The 25197-nt window shown below is 39.0% G+C and overlaps 2 protein-coding genes across 2 annotated transcripts in view; both read right to left on the minus strand.

Annotated features, from left to right (window-relative positions):
• Positions 1-9529, minus strand: part of LOC120518418 (WD repeat-containing protein 47-like) — an 88088-nt gene extending 78559 nt beyond the window's left edge. Inside the window, exon 1 of the mRNA XM_039741201.1 lies at positions 9452-9529. The gene's annotated coding sequence lies outside the window, so the exon portion shown is untranslated. The remainder of the gene's footprint in view (positions 1-9451) is intronic.
• Positions 1-25197, minus strand: part of LOC120518420 (E3 ubiquitin-protein ligase RBBP6-like) — a 34642-nt gene that overhangs the window by 4318 nt on the left and 5127 nt on the right. The window contains exons 2-4 of the mRNA XM_039741202.1: positions 24415-24554; positions 24116-24264; positions 14710-14813 (exon numbers count right to left, since the gene is read on the minus strand). Of these exons, the coding sequence (XP_039597136.1) occupies positions 14710-14813; positions 24116-24264; positions 24415-24554 (393 nt within the window). The remainder of the gene's footprint in view (positions 1-14709; positions 14814-24115; positions 24265-24414; positions 24555-25197) is intronic.

Consider the following 25197-nt stretch of genomic DNA (forward strand, 5'->3'; position numbering starts at 1 on the left):
AAGGGGCTGTCTTGGTGAGTTGTGTGCTCGTTCCTTTTGTTTACTCTTTCTTGATCTCTTTTTGGAGGAAGGAAGGAAGGAAGATGGGATTTGTTGTTTTTGTGAATACCTATATTTTTGATTAGTAAGGAAAAAATTTATCGGATGACATATTACAGATTTTTGATTTTGGTCTTTTGTTCACTGTAAAAAAAACTTGTGTCTCAATGCTCTCCATCACTGGTCTCAGTTCACAAACAACTAAATGTCCAAAATTCAAGGTAATGCCAGGAACATTTAGGCATGATAAAATTTAAAGAATTATTTCTGAAAAATAAGGCACAGAATCACACATGGTTTAGGTAAAAATACACAAGACATGCAGCGAGTGAGCTTGCAGACGTGTCTCTTATTTGAAGGACCTTGAGAGTAGCCTTATGTGTGCCGTGATCTCTGAGACTCACAGAACTTAACAACAGGTCTCATACTCAAAATGAGACCCGTACTCCTCATAGGTTTGAAAAATAGCAGGTAGACCTCATTAAGAAAACCTGGGCCACAAAACTGAAGATGCAGGCATTGTGGCCTGCATGCCCAAAAAGTACCAAAGCCTATACATCTGAAAAGGGAAAGGGGAACCATACAAAAAACTCTTGCTCAAACAACACAAAAAATGTGGTTTAATAATTAAAAGAATAATTTAAAAAATATTAAAAAATTAAGTTAAAATGTTAAAAAATCTTTCACTAGTAGTTGTGATTTGGACTGTGCCAAATTAAATTTAACAACAACAACATTTATTTCTATAGCACATTTTCATACAGACAATGTAGCTCAAAGTGCTTTACATGATGAAGAAAGAGAAAAAAGACAAAATAAATAATTAAAATTAGGGAACACTAACATAGAATAAAAGTTAGGTCTGATGGCCAAGGAGGATAGAAAAAAACTAAAAAAAAAAAAAACTCCAGAATGGCTGGAGAAAAAAAAATAAAATCTGCAGGAGTTCCGGGCCACGAGACCACCCAGCCTCCTCTAGGCATTCTAGCTAACATACCGTAAATGACCTCAATCAGTCCTCATTGTATTCAGGGGATTTAAGAATTACTGTTATAACGCTGCTCACGTTGTGAAGGGGGCAGCTGAACACACGCTAAGGAGATGCCGTCGGATCATCTGCTGTCTTTCTGCTGCTGGCAAGCTGCCTGTTCTGCTTGTCGCATGGCATTGTTTTAAGAGCTGGGAGCACATGAAGCGTGTCTGCCAAAAGCAATCCAACAACTGCTAAGTTAGATGTCCGTGGACTTGTTTTAAATGATGGCTCACTGCCTTGTCTCGCGAGACGTTGTAAAAACAATCCTTGTCCTTTATTTCCGGCACCGAGCGTGGTTACATCTCTTTCTCACAGGATGTATAACGCTGCTCGCGTTGTGAATGGGGGGCCCTCTGCTGTTGTGCTGCCCTTCGATCATTTTAAAGCCTGTACAGCCGCTCTCCTTTTTGCCACTTCGTGTCTCTGCTGCTCGCGTTGTGATCGATTCTCCGTGATCATAAATATACACCTGACCGAATTGTGTTTTCTTAGAAATTAAACTTGTCGTTGCTTTAACTGTTGCGGGGCCACAGATTCTCATAGCATATGGTTCAATATTGTGTAAATCTACATTTTGTGCATTGAATGATGTGAAGGCGAAAATAACTGTTTTCTGCTCTTTGCCTTTTATTTCTGACCTCGCTTGTCCTGCTATTTTTTCAATCACACCTGGTACTGATGATTAATTTCCTTTTGTTTGCACTAATGCAATCTTTACTATCTTTCTTTTTTTTGATATTGTAGCGACTGACGTAATAAAGTTTCACAAAAGTTTTACTTGAACAATCGCCGACTTCAGTAACCCCAAACACAACTTTCTAGCACCCTCTCCAACCCCTCATCCCCCAGGTCTCACCCCTCTTACGCATCAATCAATACCTGCTATCAGTCTTCCGTGCTGTACTCGCCTCCCTCAATTGGACCTAACAGTCACTTTAAACAAAAAAGGTTTCAACATGGCTGGGACGCTACAATACTTTCAAATTTTACTGCTTTAATATTCTTTACCTTTCTCTGCATGTGCATCGTGCCATCGTTTGTTTGAGCCTTTCGAATTCCACTGCTTTTATAATCTCTTATCTGCCTTTTTTTCTCTTCAACACTTTTGGGTCTCTTTTCTCCACGCTGCTCTTTCTTCTTTGCTTAGTTGTTGACATTTCATCTAGAACGCATTGTCCTTATACGCTTTATATATGCTGAGGGCACAGGATCTGTGTGTGCTACGTGCCTTTACACGACTGAGTGTTTTGCTGGCCGTGCTCTTACTTGATATTGTTTGCGTCTTGCAGGTGTTTTTAGTGTCTTTCAAGAACTAGAAAGATCACGTCTCGTCACCTTGCTTTTCCTTTCTAGGATCACACTTAACCTCCAGGGCAGAGGAGGAAGGAGGAAGCCAGTGATGAGTAAAGAGGATATGGATTAAGGTGAGGGTAGCAGGCCATGCATGGTGGATGTTGTGGGAGAAAAGAAGGAGAAAGCGAGAGACTAGTCCGTCTGAGAGTGGACAGGCATGCACTTTTATTTGCCAGTGGAGTTATTGAAATGTAGAGTTTTTGAAGAGGGAACGTGAAGCAAGACTGGCATCACAGAGTGAGCCCTCATTAGAGGGAATGAAAGCAGCAAGGGGATTGATCACAACAGTCCATGGCCGTATAAAACCAGGTGGAAGACAGAAGAGAGCTTCTTTTCACCATGACCATCCTAGGAGTGGAGTATACCCAAGGGGAGCCAATGAGTGAAGAAGAAACCCCTTAAGTGTTATTAAGGGGCTGTCTTGGTGAGTTGTGTGCTCGTTCCTTTTGTTTACTCTTTCTTGATCTCTTTTTGGAGGAAGGAAGGAAGGAAGATGGGATTTGTTGTTTTTGTGAATACCTATATTTTGATTAGTAAGGAAAAAATTTATCGGATGACATATTACAGATTTTTGATTTTGGTCTTTTGTTCACTGTAAAAAAAACTTGTGTCTCAATGCTCTCCATCACTGGTCTCAGTTCACAAACAACTAAATGTCCAAAATTCAAGGTAATGCCAGGAACATTTAGGCATGATAAAATTTAAAGAATTATTTCTGAAAAATAAGGCACAGAATCACACATGGTTTAGGTAAAAATACACAAGACATGCAGCGAGTGAGCTTGCAGACGTGTCTCTTATTTGAAGGACCTTGAGAGTAGCCTTATGTGTGCCGTGATCTCTGAGACTCACAGAACTTAACAACAGGTCTCATACTCAAAATGAGACCCGTACTCCTCATAGGTTTGAAAAATAGCAGGTAGACCTCATTAAGAAAACCTGGGCCACAAAACTGAAGATGCAGGCATTGTGGCCTGCATGCCCAAAAAGTACCAAAGCCTATACATCTGAAAAGGGAAAGGGGAACCATACAAAAAACTCTTGCTCAAACAACACAAAAAATGTGGTTTAATAATTAAAAGAATAATTTAAAAAATATTAAAAAATTAAGTTAAAATGTTAAAAAAAAATCTTTCACTAGTAGTTGTGATTTGGACTGTGCCAAATTAAATTTAACAACAACAACATTTATTTCTATAGCACATTTTCATACAGACAATGTAGCTCAAAGTGCTTTACATGATGAAGAAAGAGAAAAAAGACAAAATAAATAATTAAAATTAGGGAACACTAACATAGAATAAAAGTTAGGTCTGATGGCCAAGGAGGATAGAAAAAAACTACAAAAAAAAAACAAAAAAAACTCCAGAATGGCTGGAGAAAAAAAAATAAAATCTGCAGGAGTTCCGGGCCACGAGACCACCCAGCCTCCTCTAGGCATTCTAGCTAACATACCGTAAATGACCTCAATCAGTCCTCATTGTATTCAGGGGATTTAAGAATTACTTTGTTGTGCTTATTTGTTCATTTTGTTTATCACAGGCAGTACAACTTTAGATTTGTTTTCATTGTGGGCCTGATTGTAGCTTTTTGCTGTGGTCCCTGTCTCTCTCAGAGTAGGCCTTTAAGAATCATTACTGTTGAATATTCCTCTCGTTGTGTTTGGAATTTTGAGGATTTTTAGCTTTAATGATTTACGTCTGTATGGATTCATTTTTTTATTGGTTTGTTTTAAGGACTCTTTTACGAATTTACGATCAATTTTCCATGTTTCTGATCCTTTTTACTCCATTGAGATTAGTGCTTTTGTATTTTACTTGGGCCTTATTACTTTTCTTTAAATTAAATAATTTTCCTGAGTTCTTTGCCCTTGTTTGTTAAAGAAGGTATTGTTTCCTTGTTGATTCTAATCTGTTCTTATTAGTTCCGTCTTAAGTTTGGAATTTCCTTTGCTCATTCTTTTGTTCTTAGTTTATTCCCTGCCCATTCTTTGTTAGTTTTATTATTTGCTTAGTAAATATGAGAATGCGCGACAGTCCTTAAACTGTCCAAGGCCTCTGTTATAGAACAACTCCAGAGTAAGATAGAGATCAAGATTTAGTTCAAATACCATGGAAAGAATTGTGTATGACTTTAGGACCCAATATTTATTTACAAAACCAGACTGCAATATAATAGAATGCACAAAAGTGCGAAACATATTATAATAAGAGGTTTTGCTTTACATTTCTATATGAATTCCTAACCTTTTTGTGATGAAGTATGCCTCTAATTAGGTGTTCCTTAACTGAATATGACACAGCTCCCTCTAGCATGCATCTTGCTATGATTTCGTTATTATATTGTTAAAGGCGATGCCACTGCGCTGAATTAATCACTGCTTGTGACATCATTTTAAGCGGTGGTAAAAAGTTTGACCTCTCTACTTCTGCATCATCCGAAATTAGGATTCTGTGAGCTGTTGAGCGCAAAATTGAATACATTTTGAATCTGCAGATTTTTGATAAATTTTGGTCACAGTTTTGGGCAGATGATCGGTTGTTTGTACAAACTCATCACATTTATTGATCTCACTTATCTGACAGTCCTTCTTTAAAATCCTTTGTCTCTCTTTGAGCCAGAACAATGACCAATCAAACACATGTACATTTATCAATTTACTAAAAATGTTTTATGCATTTTAATATTAATTAAAGGGTAAACAAATATTAAGCTAAGGTAATGGAATTGAGATGAACAAAACTGCAGTCCCTACATATTCTATAAAACTTGTCAAAATGGTCATCAAGACCCCATCTGGAAATTCTTCAATGAACAACAGAAAAGGCAAATGTTGATAATGCTGGCAAAAACCATAGTTGTAAGTTCTTAAGTGAGTTATTAAGACAGTTTGCCAACCATTTCCTAACAATAACCTGTACATATGTGAATTACTTACAATTTTCATTTGCTTCTCCAAGAACACACAAAAACGATTTCAGCCATGTTGTCATTATTAAAATTCTCTTACCCTTTAAAACAACATAGGTTCTGGTAAATGAGCCTCGGGTTCAAAGATCAAACTTCTCTGCCTGGTAAAAGTGATTAGAACTCCGAGGTAGAGCCTCACACTCCACTCCTTTTCATGTTCCAACAAACTTAGACTCTTCCTGACTCTGGGTAGGATATCATCTGTAGAGTATCGGAAACCGAGGAGAGAATGGAGAGATGCTTTATTTTCTTCTCCTACTTGATGATTTCCATCTGACTTCTTACTTACCCATGCCAACAAGAGCATACAAATTGGAGTAAGGAAGACATCAGTGCTTAGCTTCCCCCACTGTCATCACTCAAATAAATTCAAATAGACCGTGTCTCCTGCAGAACTTGTGATTGTAGACGTGGAAGTTTTTGAAATATTAACAAAGCTAGATAAATTCTGAGAAAATGTAGGAGATTTTTAGTACTAATGAATCATGGCAGCCAAGCCAGTTTAAAGCTCCTCTGCATGCTGTTGAATGCTCAAACTGATTAGATGCAAGGATTTAACTTCAAATTTTGCTGGATCAGAATTAGCTCCAGACCCAAATGTTGGATGACTTTACAGCACACTTGTTTGTGGGATTTAATGATGCTCCAATGTCTTAGATCATGAAAAGCATGTACTGTATTACCCCCATCATTTAACTGACTTGCAGGCTGAGAACGCTGAGGTTGTGTAACGTCACCAATCATGTGTATCCTTCTGCACAGCAATACCTGTCACTTTGAAACATCCTCCAGCATAAAGATTCAAATAAGGGCATATACAATCCACACAATAGCAGATAAAAGGACAATAGAAGTAACAGATAAGGGAAATCTAGACTTCATAAAAATATTGAGAAGTCATCAATACATGGATAGATGATAAGCCACAATAAGTGGTGGACAATTAAAGACATACAGCTAATAATGAATACACATTTCATATAATCAAATGTAGTTTAGCATTTATTTTGTGCTAGTGTACTGTAAGAATCAACACAGCCATGGGAAAATTGCAGAAATTGTAGCGGAATATTTCTGGGTCCATTTGACAATATGAGGTCATCTTGTCTTGACGATTCTCCTTTCATTACACATTCTCTAAATATGTCAGTCACGCATCACTTAGTTACTGTTTGCTATAAATATGAGAAAGTTCTCCTCATAATAAAAAAGTCAAAGGAGGGCCTATTATTTTGTTCTCTTCAGCCTATTTTACATCTGATGTTTCTTAATAAATACACAGAGTCGTCCAATTAACAACTCAGGCTTGTAAATACCAATGATCCATGAGAATCTTCTTTTCTTCTTGATTTTGATCCCAAAACCATCTTCAGCATTTTTAAAATTAGAAATGAATGAGACCTTCTCCTGAAAGCTCATGTTTCAGCAATGTTAACCACTTGTTAAGGAACAGTCTTGCTAGCCTTCGCTTAGGATGAAATGTTTGGTGCATTTTTCTAGAAAATCTACTAGACATGGTTTTGCTTTGTTGCTTAATCTGTCAAAATACAACCACGTTCTTATTTGATTGTATAGGGTGGTCCAGATCTAATTATGCAATCTTCATTACGCTATAACTTATTAAGTTTATTACATAGAAAATCACCCTAAAAATCCTGGACCATCGAGAAGTGTGCAAACTGACGGCATGAAGAATCGTCTTCGCGCCGAACTGGAATTGTCCTTGCATAAATCAAAGTCATGCAGACAATGTGGATCTGCATAATTAGATCGGTTCACCGACAAAAGCATGATACACATATGAGCGCCGACAAAACCGCGACGGACAAATGAGCGCCGACAAACCCGCTAACTGGTTTTCGACAAGTGCACACTGACAAAATCGGCACGCGAGAGAGGCCAAGAGAATGGGACGCGTACGTGCGCATTATGTACACATTATGTGCTAGGTTGTAACTGTATTCAGAGATGTTAATTGCACTGAGTTTCGTTCCTCCAGAAGATGTTGGGTCCGCTTTCGATGAACTGAGCGAGAGAAGACCCGACAATCTCCAGAGTGTTTATGATTACTAGAAGGACAATTACGTTGGTCGATTGAGACGCAATCGATGAGCCAACCGGTTGTTTCCTATTACCATGTGGAACATGCAAGAAAGTGTTGCTGATGGCATGCCGCGAACAAATAACTCAGTCGAGGGTTGGCATAACGCGTCGTATACAAAACGGAATTACCAGTAGTCAGGCAGCCAGCAAGTGTAAATACGCTCAACTATCAAGACGTCTTGCTGCAATTCTTCCTACATATGCAGGGCGTGATCTTAAGGACTATCTGCGTGCCGTGTCTCATAATATTGACTTCTAAAATAAACATTATATATGCTTTAAACTAGTAATTCATATTTAATGAAACTTTCGCAATTTTGTCGGCATGATTTTGACACCGCGTTTTAATGGGAGCTATTTTGTCGGCGCTCATATGTCTATCACGCAAATGTCGGGTCACTATTAGATCTGGACAACCCTGTACACAACTCTACATGAACATGGCTCTTGTATACATTGTCATAACAGCTTCAATAAATATGTCAACCTACTGTAAGAAACTTTTTAAGGTTCTTCTGAGATCACCAGCTCTACTTGGTAAGCATTACCATTTTCTTTAAAAATTATATTTTATTAATTGCTGCTTCACCTTCTGTGGCCACATTTCTCTACTGTTGCCAGAAAAGTGCTCACCTACTCACCTGTCCTACCTTTGCTGCTGTATTTTGGAACAGATTTTCTTCTTCCCCCACTCCCATGTGGCACTGGACCAATTAAATTTGAGTTTTTGCTGTTCCTCATGAGTCTTTTAAATTTTGAATTCAGATTGTCTTCTTTTACCACTCCCTTTTGATGTTGAACCAATTTACATTTATTTCTTTGCTATGATGATATTGTGCAAGCAAGAAGTATTTACCTTAACCCCCCAAATACAAAGTGCACGCATGCTTGTATTACTCTTTACTTTGATACCTTTGTTGATGTTAGTTTAGGAGAGAGGATCATAGAGTCAGCAGTCAGATGCCACAGTAAGATTCAACGCCTTCTTCAGTGGCTCTTTTAAAGCCATCCACTATGAAATCACATTTGCTCACCAGATCAGTAGTCATTGGACTAATGCACGGTCCTGACATCTTCTGAAAAAGTGAAGTTCTAATCTCTGACATTGTCAGCGGTACGTGGAATGCAGAGGACTCAAAGAAACTACTCTTCCTTTTCCAGTTAAGTAGACAATAACCTTTAGCAGAGAGTGAAAAAGCTCCCCTTTACTATTAGATATACATACACATTACACATAATAAACCTTGCAAATTTTTATTATTTTGAAATTTTATACAATGCCTGTCTCATCTGCTAGTACAGTCCAGAATGGGCTTTTTCTGCACTAGGAAAAATAGATGTTAACCTCAAGATTCCTTTGTTCTTTCTTTTAAAAAGTCTAAATCATGGGGGTATCCAATTTATTTGAATTTTATTCAAAGGTACAAATGATTGGACTATTTACAAAATCATTTCAGTCAGTCAGTCATTTTCCAACTCACTATATCCTAACACAGGGTCATGGGGGTCTGCTGGAGCCAATCCCAGCTAACACAGGGCGCAAGGCAGGAACAAATCCCACGCAGGGCGCCAGCCCACTGCAGGACACACACACACACCAAGCACAATTTAGGATCGCCAACGCACCTAACCTGCATGTCTTTGGACTGTGGGAGAAAACCGGAGCACCCGGAGCGAACCCACAGGGAGAACATACAAACTCCACACAGGGAGGACCCGGGAAGCGAATCCAGGTCTCCTTACAAAATGTAATGTACAGTGAGTATTGATTTTTTTACAAACCATTATTCTGAAAAGAAACATGCATAATTTTGCAGCTGATAAATCTTCAAGGACAGCACACCATTAAACTGGAGCTGTTGGATCAAAACACAATACCTCTTCCATTGCCCAGAGGGTCAACTCATCTAACATCCTAACATCTTGACTGGTTACATTCTGATTGTGACTCACCTTGGAGGTAGATTGTAGGCACCAAGCTCTCTACTGCATTCCCTCAATCAAGCATTCTAGGCTGGTTTTCACTGTAAACTTCAGGTAGTCTCCACAGCTCATCTGTGTTCGGTATCCTGTTTAAGAGTGTACATCGGTAAAGAGTTAAGATGAAGATTACCAATCCAAACAGACTACAGTCTTTCTTTGCTGATAGCAGAAAATCTGGGTCTAATTTAATACATCATGTTTCATTTATTATCTAAACCTACATGGACACTGGGGGAATGGAGCCCAGCAACATTATGTCCAAACTTGTGGGGAAAACAGATAACTAGGTTCTTGAGTTAAACTGGGAGATTTGAAACAAATGAAAATAAACTCAGGCAACAGGGAAAAAACACAGTCAATAAAAACAAGGTACGATGTGAAAAATAATCACAAAGAGAATTCAAAAAGGTTTAGAGGTTGTATCTGCAGACTGGATAAGGTTCAAGTGCAAAAGGCTGACCTTTTATCCCATCTGTTGATTAATTCAAGGTTATGGCCCTGGAGATCACACACCTAGAAACGTGGGATGCGACAATGACAACAGTTCACAAAAATGGCTCCAGTAACAGGGAAAGGACCCCACATTTCAGCCCTAATCATAACACATTACTGTGATGGGTAAACATTCAGTTGACACTTGTCTTAAGAACAGGGGTAAAGATAATTCTGAAATACATCAAATTCAGATATCTGAACCCCTTCACTTTCTGGGCACTTTATTGTGTTCTTAAATTAATTTTCAGTGGATACATTTGCCATTTTTGCCCATCAATCTACACTCAATAACCCATAATCCATACAGGAAATAAACACTGGGCAGGGTGCTAGCCCACTGCAGATAACCCATAATGTCAAACTGAAAGCATGTCTTCAGAAAGGTTTACAAAAATAATAATCAAAAAATGAAATCTCTCCTTCATAGAAGTATTCAGATCCTTACTTTTGGCCCTCTAACTTGTGGTGCGGTGCATCCTGTCTTCTTTATTTCTCCTTGAGGTATGTCTAGAACTCGATTGTACACTTGCGGCAAATTGGATTGACTGTGGACATTGTCTAGAAAAACATACACCTGTGTATTGAAAATCCCCCAATTCACACTTTATGACAGGACAAAAAACAGCCATAATGTCCAAGGAACTCTCTGTAGACCCCCATGATTAAATTGCAGTGAGGCATATATCAGGATAAGGGAATCACATAATCTCTAAAGCTTTGAGTCTTCCCAGGAGCACAGGGGCCTCTATAATTACAAAATGGAATTAATTTGGAACCACTAGGACTCTTCCTTAAGCTGAATAACTGGGCAAGAAGGTGACCAAGAAACCAATGGTCACTTCCTAAAGCTGAATACCTGGGCAAGAAGGTGACTAAGAAACCAGATCTTTGGAGGTCCTCTACTGAGATGGGTGTACCTGTCGGAAGGAAATCCATCTCAGTAACGCTCCATCAATAAAGTGTTTATGGTACAGTGACTAGATAGCAGCCAGTCTTGAGTAAATTGTAGTAAAGAGTAAATCCAAACGGCATGTAGAGGACTTTGGTCTGATGAGGAAAAACAAGGAACTCTTTGGGCAGAACCCTAAGCATAATGTCTATTGAACACCATCCCTATGGTGAAGCAGGGTCATGGCAGCATCATGGTTATGGGTCACTTCTCAGCAGGATGGGACAGGAAGACTGGTCAGAATTGAGGAAAGGATGAATGCAGCCAAACACTGAGAGGCCCTTGAAGAAAACCTCCTCCAGAGTAGATGTCACCTCACACTGGGTGATGGTTTAATTTTCAGCATGACAATGTCTCAAAGCATGCAGTCAATGCAACGCTGGACTGGGTTTAGGACAAGACTCTATGTGTGCTTCAGTGGCCCAGCCAATGCCCTGACTTAAAACCCCCATCTGTGGAGAGACCTGAAGATGGCAGTTTCCAGATGATTCCCGTCTAATCTAATGGAGCTTCAGAGAATCTGCCAGGAATAACGAGATAAACTGCCGAAATCCAGGTGTGTAAGACTTGAAGCTGAAATTGCTGCCAAACGGGTTTCTACAAAGTACTGAATTAGGGGCTTGAATGCTTCTGTGAATGAGAGACTCCAGTTTTTGATTTTAAATAAATTTGCAGACCTTTCTGAAAAAATGTTTCCACTTTGTCATTATGGGTTATTAAGCGGGTAAAAATGGCAAATTTATCCATTTAAAATTTAATCTACAACACAATAAAGTGTGCAGAGAGTGAAGGCGTCTGAATACACAATACGTGGTTGAGACTTGAATGGGAGCCACAGAATGACATGCTAAGGATTAATTTTGTTTCCTTCTGTGAGCTAAAGTGTTCAGAAACAGATCCCCATTGCACTGGACTCCCAAAATAGCTCAAAATATTTTACAGTTCACACTTTAGATAAGCTAATCCAAGTTCAACCAAAATACAAAATACTTTTACCATCACGTGATGTTATTTTTCATAAAACAGAGTACAGGACTCATGTGAGAAAGCGATTTGCTTTTCATAAGGTGCCTTGCAGCTGTCAGTCTTACCTGGGTATGCTGGCCACAGACTCCTTTTCAAGGACCTCAGTGTCTCTCTTAGTTCTGTTATAGCAATGCTATACAGTGTCAGCTTACTGTTCTTTTGTCAGCTACTGCTCCTTCCCATCTAACACAGTTCTACTGGTGACCCAGAGTATCTGGACCGAGGAAGCAGAAACTGTAAGTGTGGGAGTACAGACTGCCTGCTACCTGGAGAACCCATTTTCTGAATTTAGCATTTGCTCTTCTTCTCTCTATACTGAGTGCCCTGCCCCTCAATCATCTTCTTTGAATGGTTAGTTTTGTTTAAAAAATCATAAACAGCCTAAAAGGAAAACAGCTACATTTAAGCAATTAAAAATAAAAACATCATTTTTAAAATGAAAGAATCAACAGACCAAGATGAGATGGTAACTGTCATTCTTGCTGGGAGAATATTCATCTTTACCTTGTCAGAGTATCTGGTCAGCACCATGATAATTCTAGTTTACAAGAATAATCAGACAATATTTTAATACTACTACTAATGTAGATGAGAAAACAGGAAAAGATCATAATACTATAAGAAACAAGTAAATACTTAAAGGGACAGGCCACCCAAAACCTTCTGTAAAAAGCTAAATTTCCTCTGGGAACAAATAAAGTTCTATCTATCTATCTATCTATCTATCTATCTATCTATCTATCTATCTATCTATCTATCTATCTATCTATCTATCTATCTATCTATCTATCTATCTATCTATCTATCTATCTATCTATCTATCTATCTATCTATCTATCTATCGTGGTGAGTGGCTGGCGCCCAGCCGGGACGCCAAGAAGGACTGGGAGAGAGACTATACCTCCTCAGGATCACGAGAGGGCAGCCGCTCTGGTTTGTGTGGGGACCACAGAAATTGAGCATGGAAGTTCAACTCTATAGGGGCCCGTGGCCACTGCCAGGGGGTGCCCAGAAGACTGTGAAGCCCTGGACGTCAGCACAGTATTACCAGGGACACCCGGAGTGCTTCCGGGTGCTCATTTGGAACTTCCGCCACACCAGGAACTGCTGCAGGAAGCACATCAGGGTGAAGATAAAAAGGACTGCCTCCCTCCAGTCAATGGCTGTAGTCGGGTGGAAGAGGACGAAGCTCAGAGGAGAGATGTGGAGGCAGCGAAGGAAGGCTGGATATTGAAGTGGCTCGGACTGAGGGTGATGGGTTCAGGGACACTGGGTTTTGTGCGGGACTTTTGTAAATAGCATTGTAAATAAATGTGTTGTGGGTTTGAACCATTGGTGTCTGCCTGTCTGTGCTGAGCCTGGTCTTCCTCACTATCTATCTATCTATCTATCTATCTATCTATCTATCTATCTATCTATCTTAAAATTCTATTTTTTTATATGTTACTTACCCCATGTAGCATTTGTAGTGATGGCTCAGAAAAAGTTTTAATTTCAGGTTTTCATGCAGAACAGAAAGCAAAATGTTTATCACACAACAGAAGCCAGTGGTGACCAATGACCCTCATTCATTGGCCAAGACTCTTCAATTCAGAAGTGCATTATTATATGAAAGCATTTCCTGTTTATGGTGTGGGCTGATGTTTCTGAAAGTATGTATTCAACAATATTTTAGCAAAATGCATATATTTTGAGCATACAACTGAATAACTTATACATGGATTATGCAATATAAGTCACATGAGTTTTTAAAATGTTTTTTTCATGGATGTTTTCACATCACTTGCCATTGTACAGCACTGGTCACCATTGGGTTCTACCAATAGGAATGAAAAATCCAAAATGTGATGCCCTTAATATCTCTTTGCTTTCTCCTAGACAACAAGGAGATCTGATCTTTGGTATGATGCTTCTCAGATTTTTCTCCTGAGACAAAATAACCCATCAGTCTCACAAGAGGTCTCTCCTCTTTCAGCAGACATCTCAGAAAAGTCACACAATTGGCTCAGATTTTCCATGTAGTGTCTTGACATTTTTTTTACAATCTGAAAGAATTTGCACTGTGCTCAGTTATAGACATTGAAATGCATGGACAGTTTGCGGTAATGAAACACTTTACTATGAATACAAAATTGTAGTCCGTGCTTCTGAATATTATTATTAGTTGAACTAACTGATATTGCTGCACTCCAATTAGGTGAGTCTCATCCTGGAAGAAAAAGCAGGCATAGTGGTTAAGACGTTGGACTTTAATTTCCTAAAGTTGTGGGCTCAAATCCCACCGCTGACACCACTATGTAAGCACAAGAACAAATAGATAAACAAAAGAAATGGAACCAATCATACCTCAAATGTTGTAAGTCACCTTGGATAAAAGTAAATGATATGAAGTCTTAAAGGAACTTAAAACAAGAACAGACACAGAGCTCACAAAACATAACAGGCTTTTCAAACAAATTCTCAATTTTTACTCCTAAGGAATTTTAGGGGAAACATCTGTGACAAAGTCGATTCTTAAATGAAACATAAATGAGAATCTCTTTTAAGTCTCACAACCCATCAAAGATCAAGCTTTGAGCAATAAAAATTTTCCTATGGGTATTAAATTTTACATTTTTTTCTTTCCGTTCTACATGAAAACATAAGATTACAAATATTTTCTATTATCACTACAAGAAACGTGGAGTAGGTAAAAATACAATTTTTGGGCGGAGTATTCCTTTAAAAAAGCGCTCATGCAACTGGAGCAAAATGTTACCTGCCGCAAAAGAGTTTTAGCTACCAGGGAGTCTGGGGAGACCTCTGACTGTTGGCATGTTGGGCACGTGTGAGTGTCTGAATCCAGCAGCAGTGATCGAATACCTGGAAATGAAACAGTCAGGGGTGAGCAATTATGGAGTAATGTGTCATGTCTCAAAAAATTAATGAAAAAAAAAGAAAACAAAACACAAGCACCCATTAACTAAGGCTCATCCTGCAGAGACTGCCCTCCAAAGTGAAATTAAAATTAGTTTCACACCAGCAATCCCTTGACACAAACGGAAGAGATCTCTTCACTGAATTTGTATGTTTGCTCATGTTGCACACATTTAGTAACTCCATTGCCATCTGCAGTCAGGCTTAGTTTTGCTACCCCATTGGCTTGTTTTAGTTAAGTCAGTTAGCCTGACCTGCTCTTCTTATCTGATCACTAACTACCTGTTGCACATGCCCAAAATATGGAATCTGATTTTGATCAATTTTTGTTTCTTTATAATTATAATTTTTGTATACAAAGTTCTCAGGTTTTACTTTCGTTGTGACATAATTTTGTATTTAAAACAAGTTATATTGGACTGTTATTTTTTAGCTTTTTTCACACATCACCATGTCATGCTGCAGTTATTATACCTGTAGTGTTACGAAGACTGGTAGAAGATGGCTACTAGAATTGGTACTTAAAGTGCCATCACACTTAAGGTAACTGTGCAAGGCTGTGGATATAAGACAAAGACTTTCAGAGTGGTTATGAATGATTTAAAATGTTTTCAGAGCAAAAAACTACTGTCTTCTGGTTTCGTTTATGCTCCATTTCATCTTCCATGTAGTCTTGGCCATCTTATTCTCTATTAACCTTTACCTAGATTTTGAAGACACAAATTTGCTTTTGAATTTAAGATTTGTGAGAAAGGCAGGAAACAGAAAATGGCTACACTTGACAGAGACAGGTCAGCAAACTGAATTGGCAAGAATAGCTATAGCATAGTGTAGCCCTTGGGCACTAGGACCCAGGAGAATTTCAGTTGTGCTTGTGCCAGCTATTTAAAGCCAGGTGTTAGCACTGTGCAGAAACAGTTGGGCCTTGCAGGGGGGGTCTGAATGATCCTTTGCTACTTACTGGTGTGAGGTGGTTCGTTTTTTAGTTAATGTTTTATTTACTGTATACGCTCAAGTATAAATTGGGTCTTGAAACCCGAAAAATCGATAATAAAATCAGACCCGACTTATACGCCCATTCAAAAATGCAATTTTTTTTTACATCTTCTTGTCTCCTCCAATCTTGCATCAGTTTCTCAGACGCATCAAATTTTGTTGCAGCAGCACAGTTACCAATTTATTTCACTACTTTAATTTAAAACCCACTTCATATTTTCTTCTAATCGAACGCTTCATCGTAGATAAAGGTGTATGAGGGTGTGAGATACAAAAAACACAAAACAGTGCAAACTTCGCTTTGGAATAGTTCGGTATTACTGTGTGGTCACGTAGGCACAACAGAGAAAGAGATAGAGAGAGATTAGGAGCACACGCTGAAACAGTGCATTGCCAAACCCACATAGAAAAAATGGCAGTGTGCTCCGTGGTTACTCTCTCAGGAGGGCATTAGCAGATCATAATCTCTTGGACCAGTCGCGTGAGTGTTCTACATTCGACTTATACGACTGACATTATAAAATACTAGAAATTACACTGTAAAATCAAGTCCCCACTTGATGGGAGAACATATCCGTGAGTATTTACGGTAGTTATTTATTTATTTTTGATAAATATATAATGTACATAAACTTCATTAAGGTGTGCCATGGCTCTTTATTTGAGAGCAAATGAATTTTGGATAACCTATTGTAGATTTGACGTTTGCTCAAAAGTGGCTTAAGAGAGAGTACTGGTTACTGTTTATGTATTGTATAGTTTATTTAGGGTTTATTTGTGGCTTATTTATTTCATTATTATTTATCTTATAAGATTATTTGTTTTTAGCAGTGCCACTGGGCTAATTAAATTTGTTTTATTGTTTTGATCAATCTAAGATCAAATGAATGTTTGCATATTGTATGTAGGATATCTGATTAGCCTTAGCAACACTGTTGCTTAGATCTTCTGGTGAGTTGTCTGTTGTTGTCCCTCGTACGAAGTGTAAAACTAAGGGGGACAAAGCGTTTGCTGCTGCTGCTCCTCGCCTGTGGAACTCGTTACCTCATCACATAAAGGAGTCGTCTACAATTGAACTGTTCGAAACGAGATTAAAGACTCATTTCTATTCACTTGCATTCCGTGACCTTCAGTAATACTGATGGTTTCCTCATTGTGATTATGTAACATTATTTATTTTTTATGTTCATATATTTTATTTCTATTTATGTTATCTGTATGTTTTCTTTTTATTCTATTATTGTAAAGCACTTTGACCACAGCATTCCTATGTTGTTTTAAATGTGCTATATAAATAAATTGACATTGACAATAAATTGGCACAGCCTGTGGTGTTGGTTGGTTGGTTGTTTTTTTTTATTTTTTGAGATTGTAATTGTAGTAGGGGATTTGGTTTTTAGGAGATCTCCTTTCTCCAATAAAGTGGGGTGCACTGGCGTGACCCTTTTAACTTGTAGCTCTTGGGAAGGCTACACAAGAACAAATCAAAAATCATAATAAAAAATAGCTAAAAATAGAATCAAACACTAAACTAAAGGGCTGGATGAAAAACATTACAAAGCTACAGAGAAACTGATGAAAGGCAATGAGTAGAGATGCCTCAGTGCTTAAGCCATCACCAAAACAAAGAGCCAGTTTAAATGATCCATGCATTAATGTTAAATGTCTTTTACCAGCAAAAAAAGAAAAAAGAAACGAATACCCTGAATTGTGTGAGACTTAAATTTAGCAAGGTGCTGAAACATTCCTAAAAGTTTCCGGTCCAACCTGACTTTCCATCATCACTCTACTCCGGTATATTTTTTCAGCCACTTTTACTCATTCTTACCATTATTGACTGCTACAGTTCCTAATGTACCAAAAGTGTCAGTTATCAAAGCATTGCTAAAATGCTAAATCCAAATATGTTTAATAATTATTTCAAATGTAGCATTTCTTCTAAAGTACTTGTTAAAGTAGTCATTTCAACTTCTGTCTTGCATTACAAGTTACTTGAGATGTTTCAGTCTGGCTTTTGTACTGGTCACTATACAGAAAAGGAACTACCTTCTGGTAAAAGTGTAATTATTGTATTGTTAGATTCAGGCAGTTTGCATGTTCTCCCCGTGTCTGCGTTGGTTTCCTCCGGGCGCTCCGGTTTCCTCCCACAGTCCAAAGACATGCAGGTTAGGTGGATTAGCAATTTTAAATTGGCCCTAGTGTGTACTTGGTGTGTGTGAGTGTGTCCTGCGGTGGGTTGGCACCCTGCCCAGGATTGGTTCCTGCCTTGTGCCCTGTGTTGGCTGGGATTGGCTCCAGCAGACCCTCGTGACCCTGTGTTTGGATTCAGTGGGTTGGAAAATGGATGGATGGATAGATTCAGGCACAACCTTTGACACCATGGACCACATTATTCTGCTAAGTAGGCTTGAAAATTATGTGCCATACTCATTTGGTTCAATTTACGTTACTGAAATCAATTTAGGTATGTGCAGTATGTGATGGCATTACAGTGATCCCTTGCTGTATCGCGCTTTGACTTTCGCGGTTTTGCTCTATCGCGGATTTTATATGTAAGCATTTGTAAATGTATATTGCGGATTTTTCGCTGATTCGCGGATTTCTGCGGACAATGGGTCTTTTAATTTATGGTACATGCTTCCTCAGTTTGTTTGCCCAGTTGATTTCATACAAGGGACGCTATTGGCGGATGGCTTAGAAGCTACCCAATCAGAGCATGTATTACATATTAACTAAAACTCCTCAATGCTATAAGATATGCCTCCTGCGCGGTGCTCGATTGTTTGCTTGTCTCTGCCTCTATCTCACCCTCTCTGACATTCTCTGCGCCTGACGGAGGGGGTGTGTGCTGAGGTGCTGTTTGCACAGAAGCTGTTTGCCTAGTGGATACGGACGCTCCTCTAAGAAATGCCGCTTTATCGAGGTGCGTCCAAAAGCTCACTTATTGATTTTTTGATTGTTTGCTTTAATCTCGCGCTCTCTGTCTCTCTCTCTGACGTTCTCTGCGCTTGACGGAGGAGATGTGAGCAGAGGGGCTTTTTGCACAGAGGCTGTTTGCTTAGAAGATAGGGACGCTCTGCTGAAAGGCTACCTTCGCATTGATCCCTTCATTGCCGCTGCTTTATCGCGGTGCGTGCATACTTAAAAGCGCAACAGCCCTATTGATTTTTCATTGTTTACTTTACTCTCTCTCTGACATTCTCCGCTCCTTACGCGCACTTTGAAGAGGAAGATATGTTTGCATTCTTTTAATTGTGAGAAAGAACTGTCATCTCTGTCTTGTCATGGAGCACAGTTTAAACTTTTGACTAAAGGGTGTTATTTCATGTCTAGAGGGCTCTAATAATGTTAAAAAACGTATCTAGAAGGTCGTAAACAGGTTTTCTATGCTCTAACTGCGAAAATATTAGATTTATAAATAAAGAATCCTACTTTGTGGAAATTCATTTATCTGTCTGGAGCGGATTAACCGCGATAAACAAGAGTTTACTGTATAACTGTGCGGAGAATATTTATAAACAGTGTGGGAGAGTTTCTAAGGGCTTAAAATATATAAAAATAATCATACAAACATATGGTTTCTACTTCGCGGATTTTCACCTATCGCGGGGGGTTCTGGAACGCAACCCCCGCGATCGAGGAGGGATTACTGTATTCCATTACTGTGCTCTGACGTGAGATATGGCTGGTCTCAGTACTAGGACTGATCTTGTTTTAACTGAATGTACTGTCCTGGGAAACATCATAAATATGTTCACTTGTATGCACAGGACTCTCATATTCACCTTTGTTTTATTCCAAGTGACATTTCTTTTATAATGTGCGTAATTAATTGTGTCCAGTGGGTTAACGGTAGATGGATGAGAGCTAACTTTTACCTAAAATGCAATGGAATGGTCTGCCGGCCTATGTAAGAGATATGGTCCATTGCTATCAGCCTTTCACTACTTTAGTTTGCTTACCCTGATTAGATCTGCTGATTAGGTGTTCATATCTCATCTGTTGTTAGTCATTTGAACAAAACTGTGATAATTTGACTGTTTTAGCTGACCCTGGGCCATTCTCTTTCTGTTCTTGCTATCCTGTTGTGGCACACACTGCCAATTGCTATACTACCAGCTGTTACTTCTACCCATGGGAAAGGCACCAGGCATAGCAGGAGCCTTGGAATTCGAGGGTGAAAAGATTCAGTCTTCTTATTACCCTGCCCAGCTCAAACATCCAGCTGTTGAATACTCAGGAGGGGAGTGGATGGCCAGTAGGCGCCTAGGGTCCAGAACTCTGGCTGCCTTAAGTCTATGACTTTATTTTATAATCAGAAGTTTGTTTTCTTCAGTGCCCTGGAGAATAAAATGATTCTTTTGAAACTGCTGACTGCTTATATAAGTGTTTTTTAATTTTGCTCAAATGAACCAGAATAAACTTTAAAGGTAATGCTAGTTTACGAAACAATTTACAGGACCCTTAAGGCAATTTAACTAATGCACAGAGGCAATTTACATTAAAAGCATTCTCTCTTGTGGACTAATAATTTATGACCTAAATACATTTGTACATTCTTTCTTTATTGTACCAGTAATTTATAGCTTTAATTCATCTGTTTTGTTATCCAAGAAATTTATGCTGCTTTTAGTTCAAATGGTCAGACAAGTAGTGCAACTTCATGGTAAAAAAGAAAAGTCAGTAGTGATTGTACAAATACTTTTGGGCAGGGCCACCCATGACCAGGAGAGCTAGCCAATCATATGTGTGTAACGTCACATGTTCTGGAGAGTCCACGTGGGATTTTAACTTACGGTAAATATGTCTCATTAGAGGAACCAAAAAAAGGGTGAGATAGGAAAAGAATTCCGAGAGAGGAGGCGCATCAGAAAGAGAGAGACAGAGACCCTTCCTTCTGGATGTCCGATATCATAACTTGTGCAACATGACAATTGTTGAATCAAAAATCCACCAAGGACTACATCTACTCTTGATGTTGCTGATTTTCAGTAAGCCATTCTAAGACTACATATATATTGAGATTTCTGTTTTATTTTCTGTTTTTTTTATATTGGTATAATTTTATAAATATCACATTGTTTTTCATTCCTATACTTTTTGTCTTTGATTTCAGAGTGTTTCAAGTTTTGTTCAAGAAATTACATCCATCCATCCATTATCCAACCCGCTATATCCTAACTACAGGGTCACGGGGGTCTGCTGGAGCCAATCCCAGCCAACACAGGGCACAAGGCAGGAAACAAACCCCAGGCAGGGCGCCAGCCCACCGAAGGGCGCACACCCACACACCAAGCACACACCCACGGGCCAATTTGGAATCGCCAATGCACCTAACCTGCATGTCTTTGGACTGTGGGAAGAAACCGTAGCACCCAGAGGAAACCCACACAGACACGGGGAGAACATGCAAACTCCACGCAGGGAGGACCCGGGAAGCAAACCCGGGTCTCCTAACTGCGAGGCAGCAGCGCTATCCACTGCACCACCATGAAATCCCTCAAGAAATTACAGTAAGTGAATATTCCAACTCAACATGGTTGATAAGTGAGCAATGCTGGACAGTGACAAACTTCCTAAAAAACTCTGCATTAAATTAAACCCAGGGTCCTTCACCAGTGAAAGAGAGGCAGTGCTTCAATTCAGATGCACAGCATTGTGGGAATGGTGTCTTCCTTGCTTTTCTGGAAGTAACTGTTATATTAATATGTTAGCAAAACATGCACACAGTTTGAACTTTTGACCATTTACAGACATGTAAATTATGTGACAATAGTTTCACGACAATCTTTTTTCATAGACTTTTTGTCACATCATTAGGCACTGTGCAGAGCTAGACATTGATGAACCATGTTATTCAACAGTTAACTTCTCCATGAACACATGAGATGAAAAGTTTTTCATGGCCACCACTACAAACTACTTGGGGTAACATTAAAAAAAATGTGTAATTTTTTGGATATAATATTTCTTTAAAGTTACAAAAGGGAAGCCACCTGGCATCAACTGTCCTACCACTCCATTTCCCTTGATTTGCCAAATCATGTATTTTGCCCATTCTAGTGTCGACTGAACAACAATTAAACCTCTTGACCATGTTGTCTGCATGTTGTAGATACTGATTGGCTATTGGGAGAAGTGGGATCTTTATGCTAATGAGAGAGAGAGACCTAATAAAGCATATAGGTTTAACAAAGCTAGTATCAAAGCATTTGCATATTAACATAAGAGGGTACTGATGCAATCTTCATCCCAGCAGTTAAAATATTAAAGGATTAAGAACACTCTTAAGCAAGTATACAAGCACCAGGCTTATTCAGTGCCTTCTATGACTTACCAAAGCATTTCCATTGCCAGGCTGTAGTCTATTAAGTCTTTCCTGAATATACTTGCCACAAAACTGGCATTCCACTTGCCCCTCACCCTTTGTCTTGCCATTGCTGGGCCCACAAGATGGCTCCACATTGCTGTTTTGGTGTCCAGCTGGCTTTCTTATATGGGTTGCCTGACCATCAAGTGAACGCTACCCCCAGGAATGAGAGCCGGCAACACTATCCAATGTATGGTACACTTTTTAAAATTTTTTCCATCATGAGGGTCTTTTTGAACTGTTCTTTGTCTAACCTTTCAGTCCAAAACTTTTCACCAAAGGAGACCCTACCTGAAGAACAAGGCTCCAGAAGTTCTACCTCTGAGCATCCCTAAGGTGCACAGGTCCCACCACCATGGTCCAGGGTGGGGCAATACATTTGTGTTGCTTATGTAATTTAAAAATCAATCAGTAGTACAGTGATCCCTCGCTATATCCCGCTTCAACTTTCGCGGCTTCACTCTATCGCAATTTTTTTCTCATACACGCTTACGTCACTACGCATGCACTTTCTGAGAACTTTTATCTAAGCCCTACGATGGCTCCTAAATGTGCTGCTTTTTCTAAGCCTTCTGACAATAAAACTAAGCGCCGGAGGAAGATGCTTACTATCCAGGAGAAGGTGAAACTCTTGGATATGATTAAAGATGGCAATACCCTACAAAAGCCTCCTCACGCATATGAAAAGACAGCGCCAGCAACTGCCTATCAAGATGTTTTTCAGCCGCGCACCCAGACACCCACTGCCTACTCCTAGTACTCCTTCAGCAGAAGAAGACAACGCACCTGCTGAAGATACTGCACCACCTCTGAAGACTCTCCTACTGAGGTCGTGCCTTCATAGGTTAGTGGTTGTGGTGTGTGCAATTAAATGTACAGTACAATAATCTACTATAAAAAAGCGTTCGGGATTGTCCTTCCGTCCCATGAGTGCAAAGCGTAGCGGTATTCCGCTTATTACAGACTTACTACTTGCGGCTTGAGGTACGTTTACGCGATGTGAGCAGAGTTCTGGTGTTCTCATCGTTCCCTTGCTTTTGTGCGCAATGCGCTGGAAAAATAGACAAAATTATGTCTCTGGAAATAATTAATGTTGATGGAGTACAAATGCCTCACCGCGTAGTAAATATCAGGGGAGATGGTGCTTGCTTATTCTCATCTATCTATCTATCTATAGCTTATTTAGTGCATGAAACTCCATCTTTAGCGGTACAGATTCGGGCTGACATTGTACGACTTTGGACAGGCACTTGAGGGGATAAAAAAAAACTTAGGTTTTCGGGAGATGTTATGAATGGGCACTTTGATGTTCTCATTCCCTACACTTACATGCCTGATGTACACATGGAGCGCACAAAAATTGAGGATAAAAGATGGTCGCCTTAAAAGGCGAGTGCGCCTAGTAATATGATATTTGTAACGTCCAATATGTCTTGTTTTCTCTTATTTTGTCTAATATATTGCGTAATACAAGTGTAATGGTGACTAAAGGGTGTTATTTCATGTCTAGAGGGCTCTAATAATGTTAAAAAACATATTTAGAAGGTCATAAATAGGTTTTCTATACTCTAACTGTGAAAATATTCAATTTATAAATAAAGAATCCTACTTCGCGACAATTAATTTATCACGGTAGAGTCTGGAACGGATTAACCGTGATAAACGAGGGTCCACTGTATTGGCACATTATCCCATATCACACTTCATTTAAAATACCACCAACCACAATATGTGTTCTATTATCTTGCTATATGCTGTCTATTCATTTCTATATACTGTATACAGAACTTCGCATTTGCTTCACATGACTATCAATCTTCTATTACAGTATATTTAAGAATGGCAAACATCCTATAACACCCTATACTGGAACCAAACTCACAGTCATCACAGTAGCTACTTCCACAGCAGGGAATCACCACTGCATCCACCATGATATCTCCACAGATCAAACACAAGAGCTCAGAAGGCACTGGCTCTTTCTTCTCTATGAACACAGGCTCTTCTTTCTTTGCATTTTTATAAGCCTCCCTAAATGAATAAAATCAAATTTTATATGTGTAAAAATATGGTAAAATAAACAATTCCAAATGCAGATTAAAGACACAAAGATAAAAAAATAAACTAAGGCAAAATACCATTTTCGAGAGGAATTGTTCAATACAACGCAGCTCAACTTACGCATTAATGACTGGGATAACCAGGGCGCCAGTGTTGCTAAGCATCACACCTTTCATAGTTGGATCGTTCACCTCGACCATAAAGCTTGTAGGGATACCCGAGCTTTTACTGATCCGTTGAAATGATTTAAAGTTTGGATCCTTTGGAGAGAAACAACACACTGTTAGAAATCTGATTAATTAGGTTTAGTCTCAAAGATAGAAAAGTAGAAAGAAGCCGTGGGTTACCAAACTAAAACATCCTACAATTGAGACAAAGTATCTGGTCATGGAGACCAAAAGGAGGATTATGAAGCTGCAGCTTCTTGTTTCAGTATTGCTTTTTAATGAATAACACCTATAATGTGCATATTTCAACAAAATAAGAATACTTATCTTTTTGGAATTAAATTAATTCCTAATGTCTTTATTCTTTTCCTGCAGCTGTCAGATGTCTGCAAACACACACTTAATCTCAGAAATGACTTAAATTTTTATTCACCACGGGACGGTCACCAGAAAGATTAGATGGAATTTTTTTACTAACCTTTGTTACGTAATCTCTCTTGATAGAGAGATTTTCTGATAGTCAAGAGTACAAGAGAGCTAGAAGTAACTTGGTGATTCTCAAAGAGCAACCGGTCATCTCTCTCTCTCTCAATATACACTGTGTGCACAATTATTAGGCAAGTGAGTATTTTGACCATATCATCATTTTTATGCGTATATTCCAACTCCAAGCTGTATTAACTTGAATGCTTATTGGATTTAAGCACGTCAGGTGATGTGTATTTGTGTAATGAGG

This window comes from Polypterus senegalus, chromosome 18 (assembly GCF_016835505.1).
Source record: "Polypterus senegalus isolate Bchr_013 chromosome 18, ASM1683550v1, whole genome shotgun sequence".
NCBI classification, from domain to species: Eukaryota; Metazoa; Chordata; class Cladistia; order Polypteriformes; family Polypteridae; genus Polypterus; species Polypterus senegalus.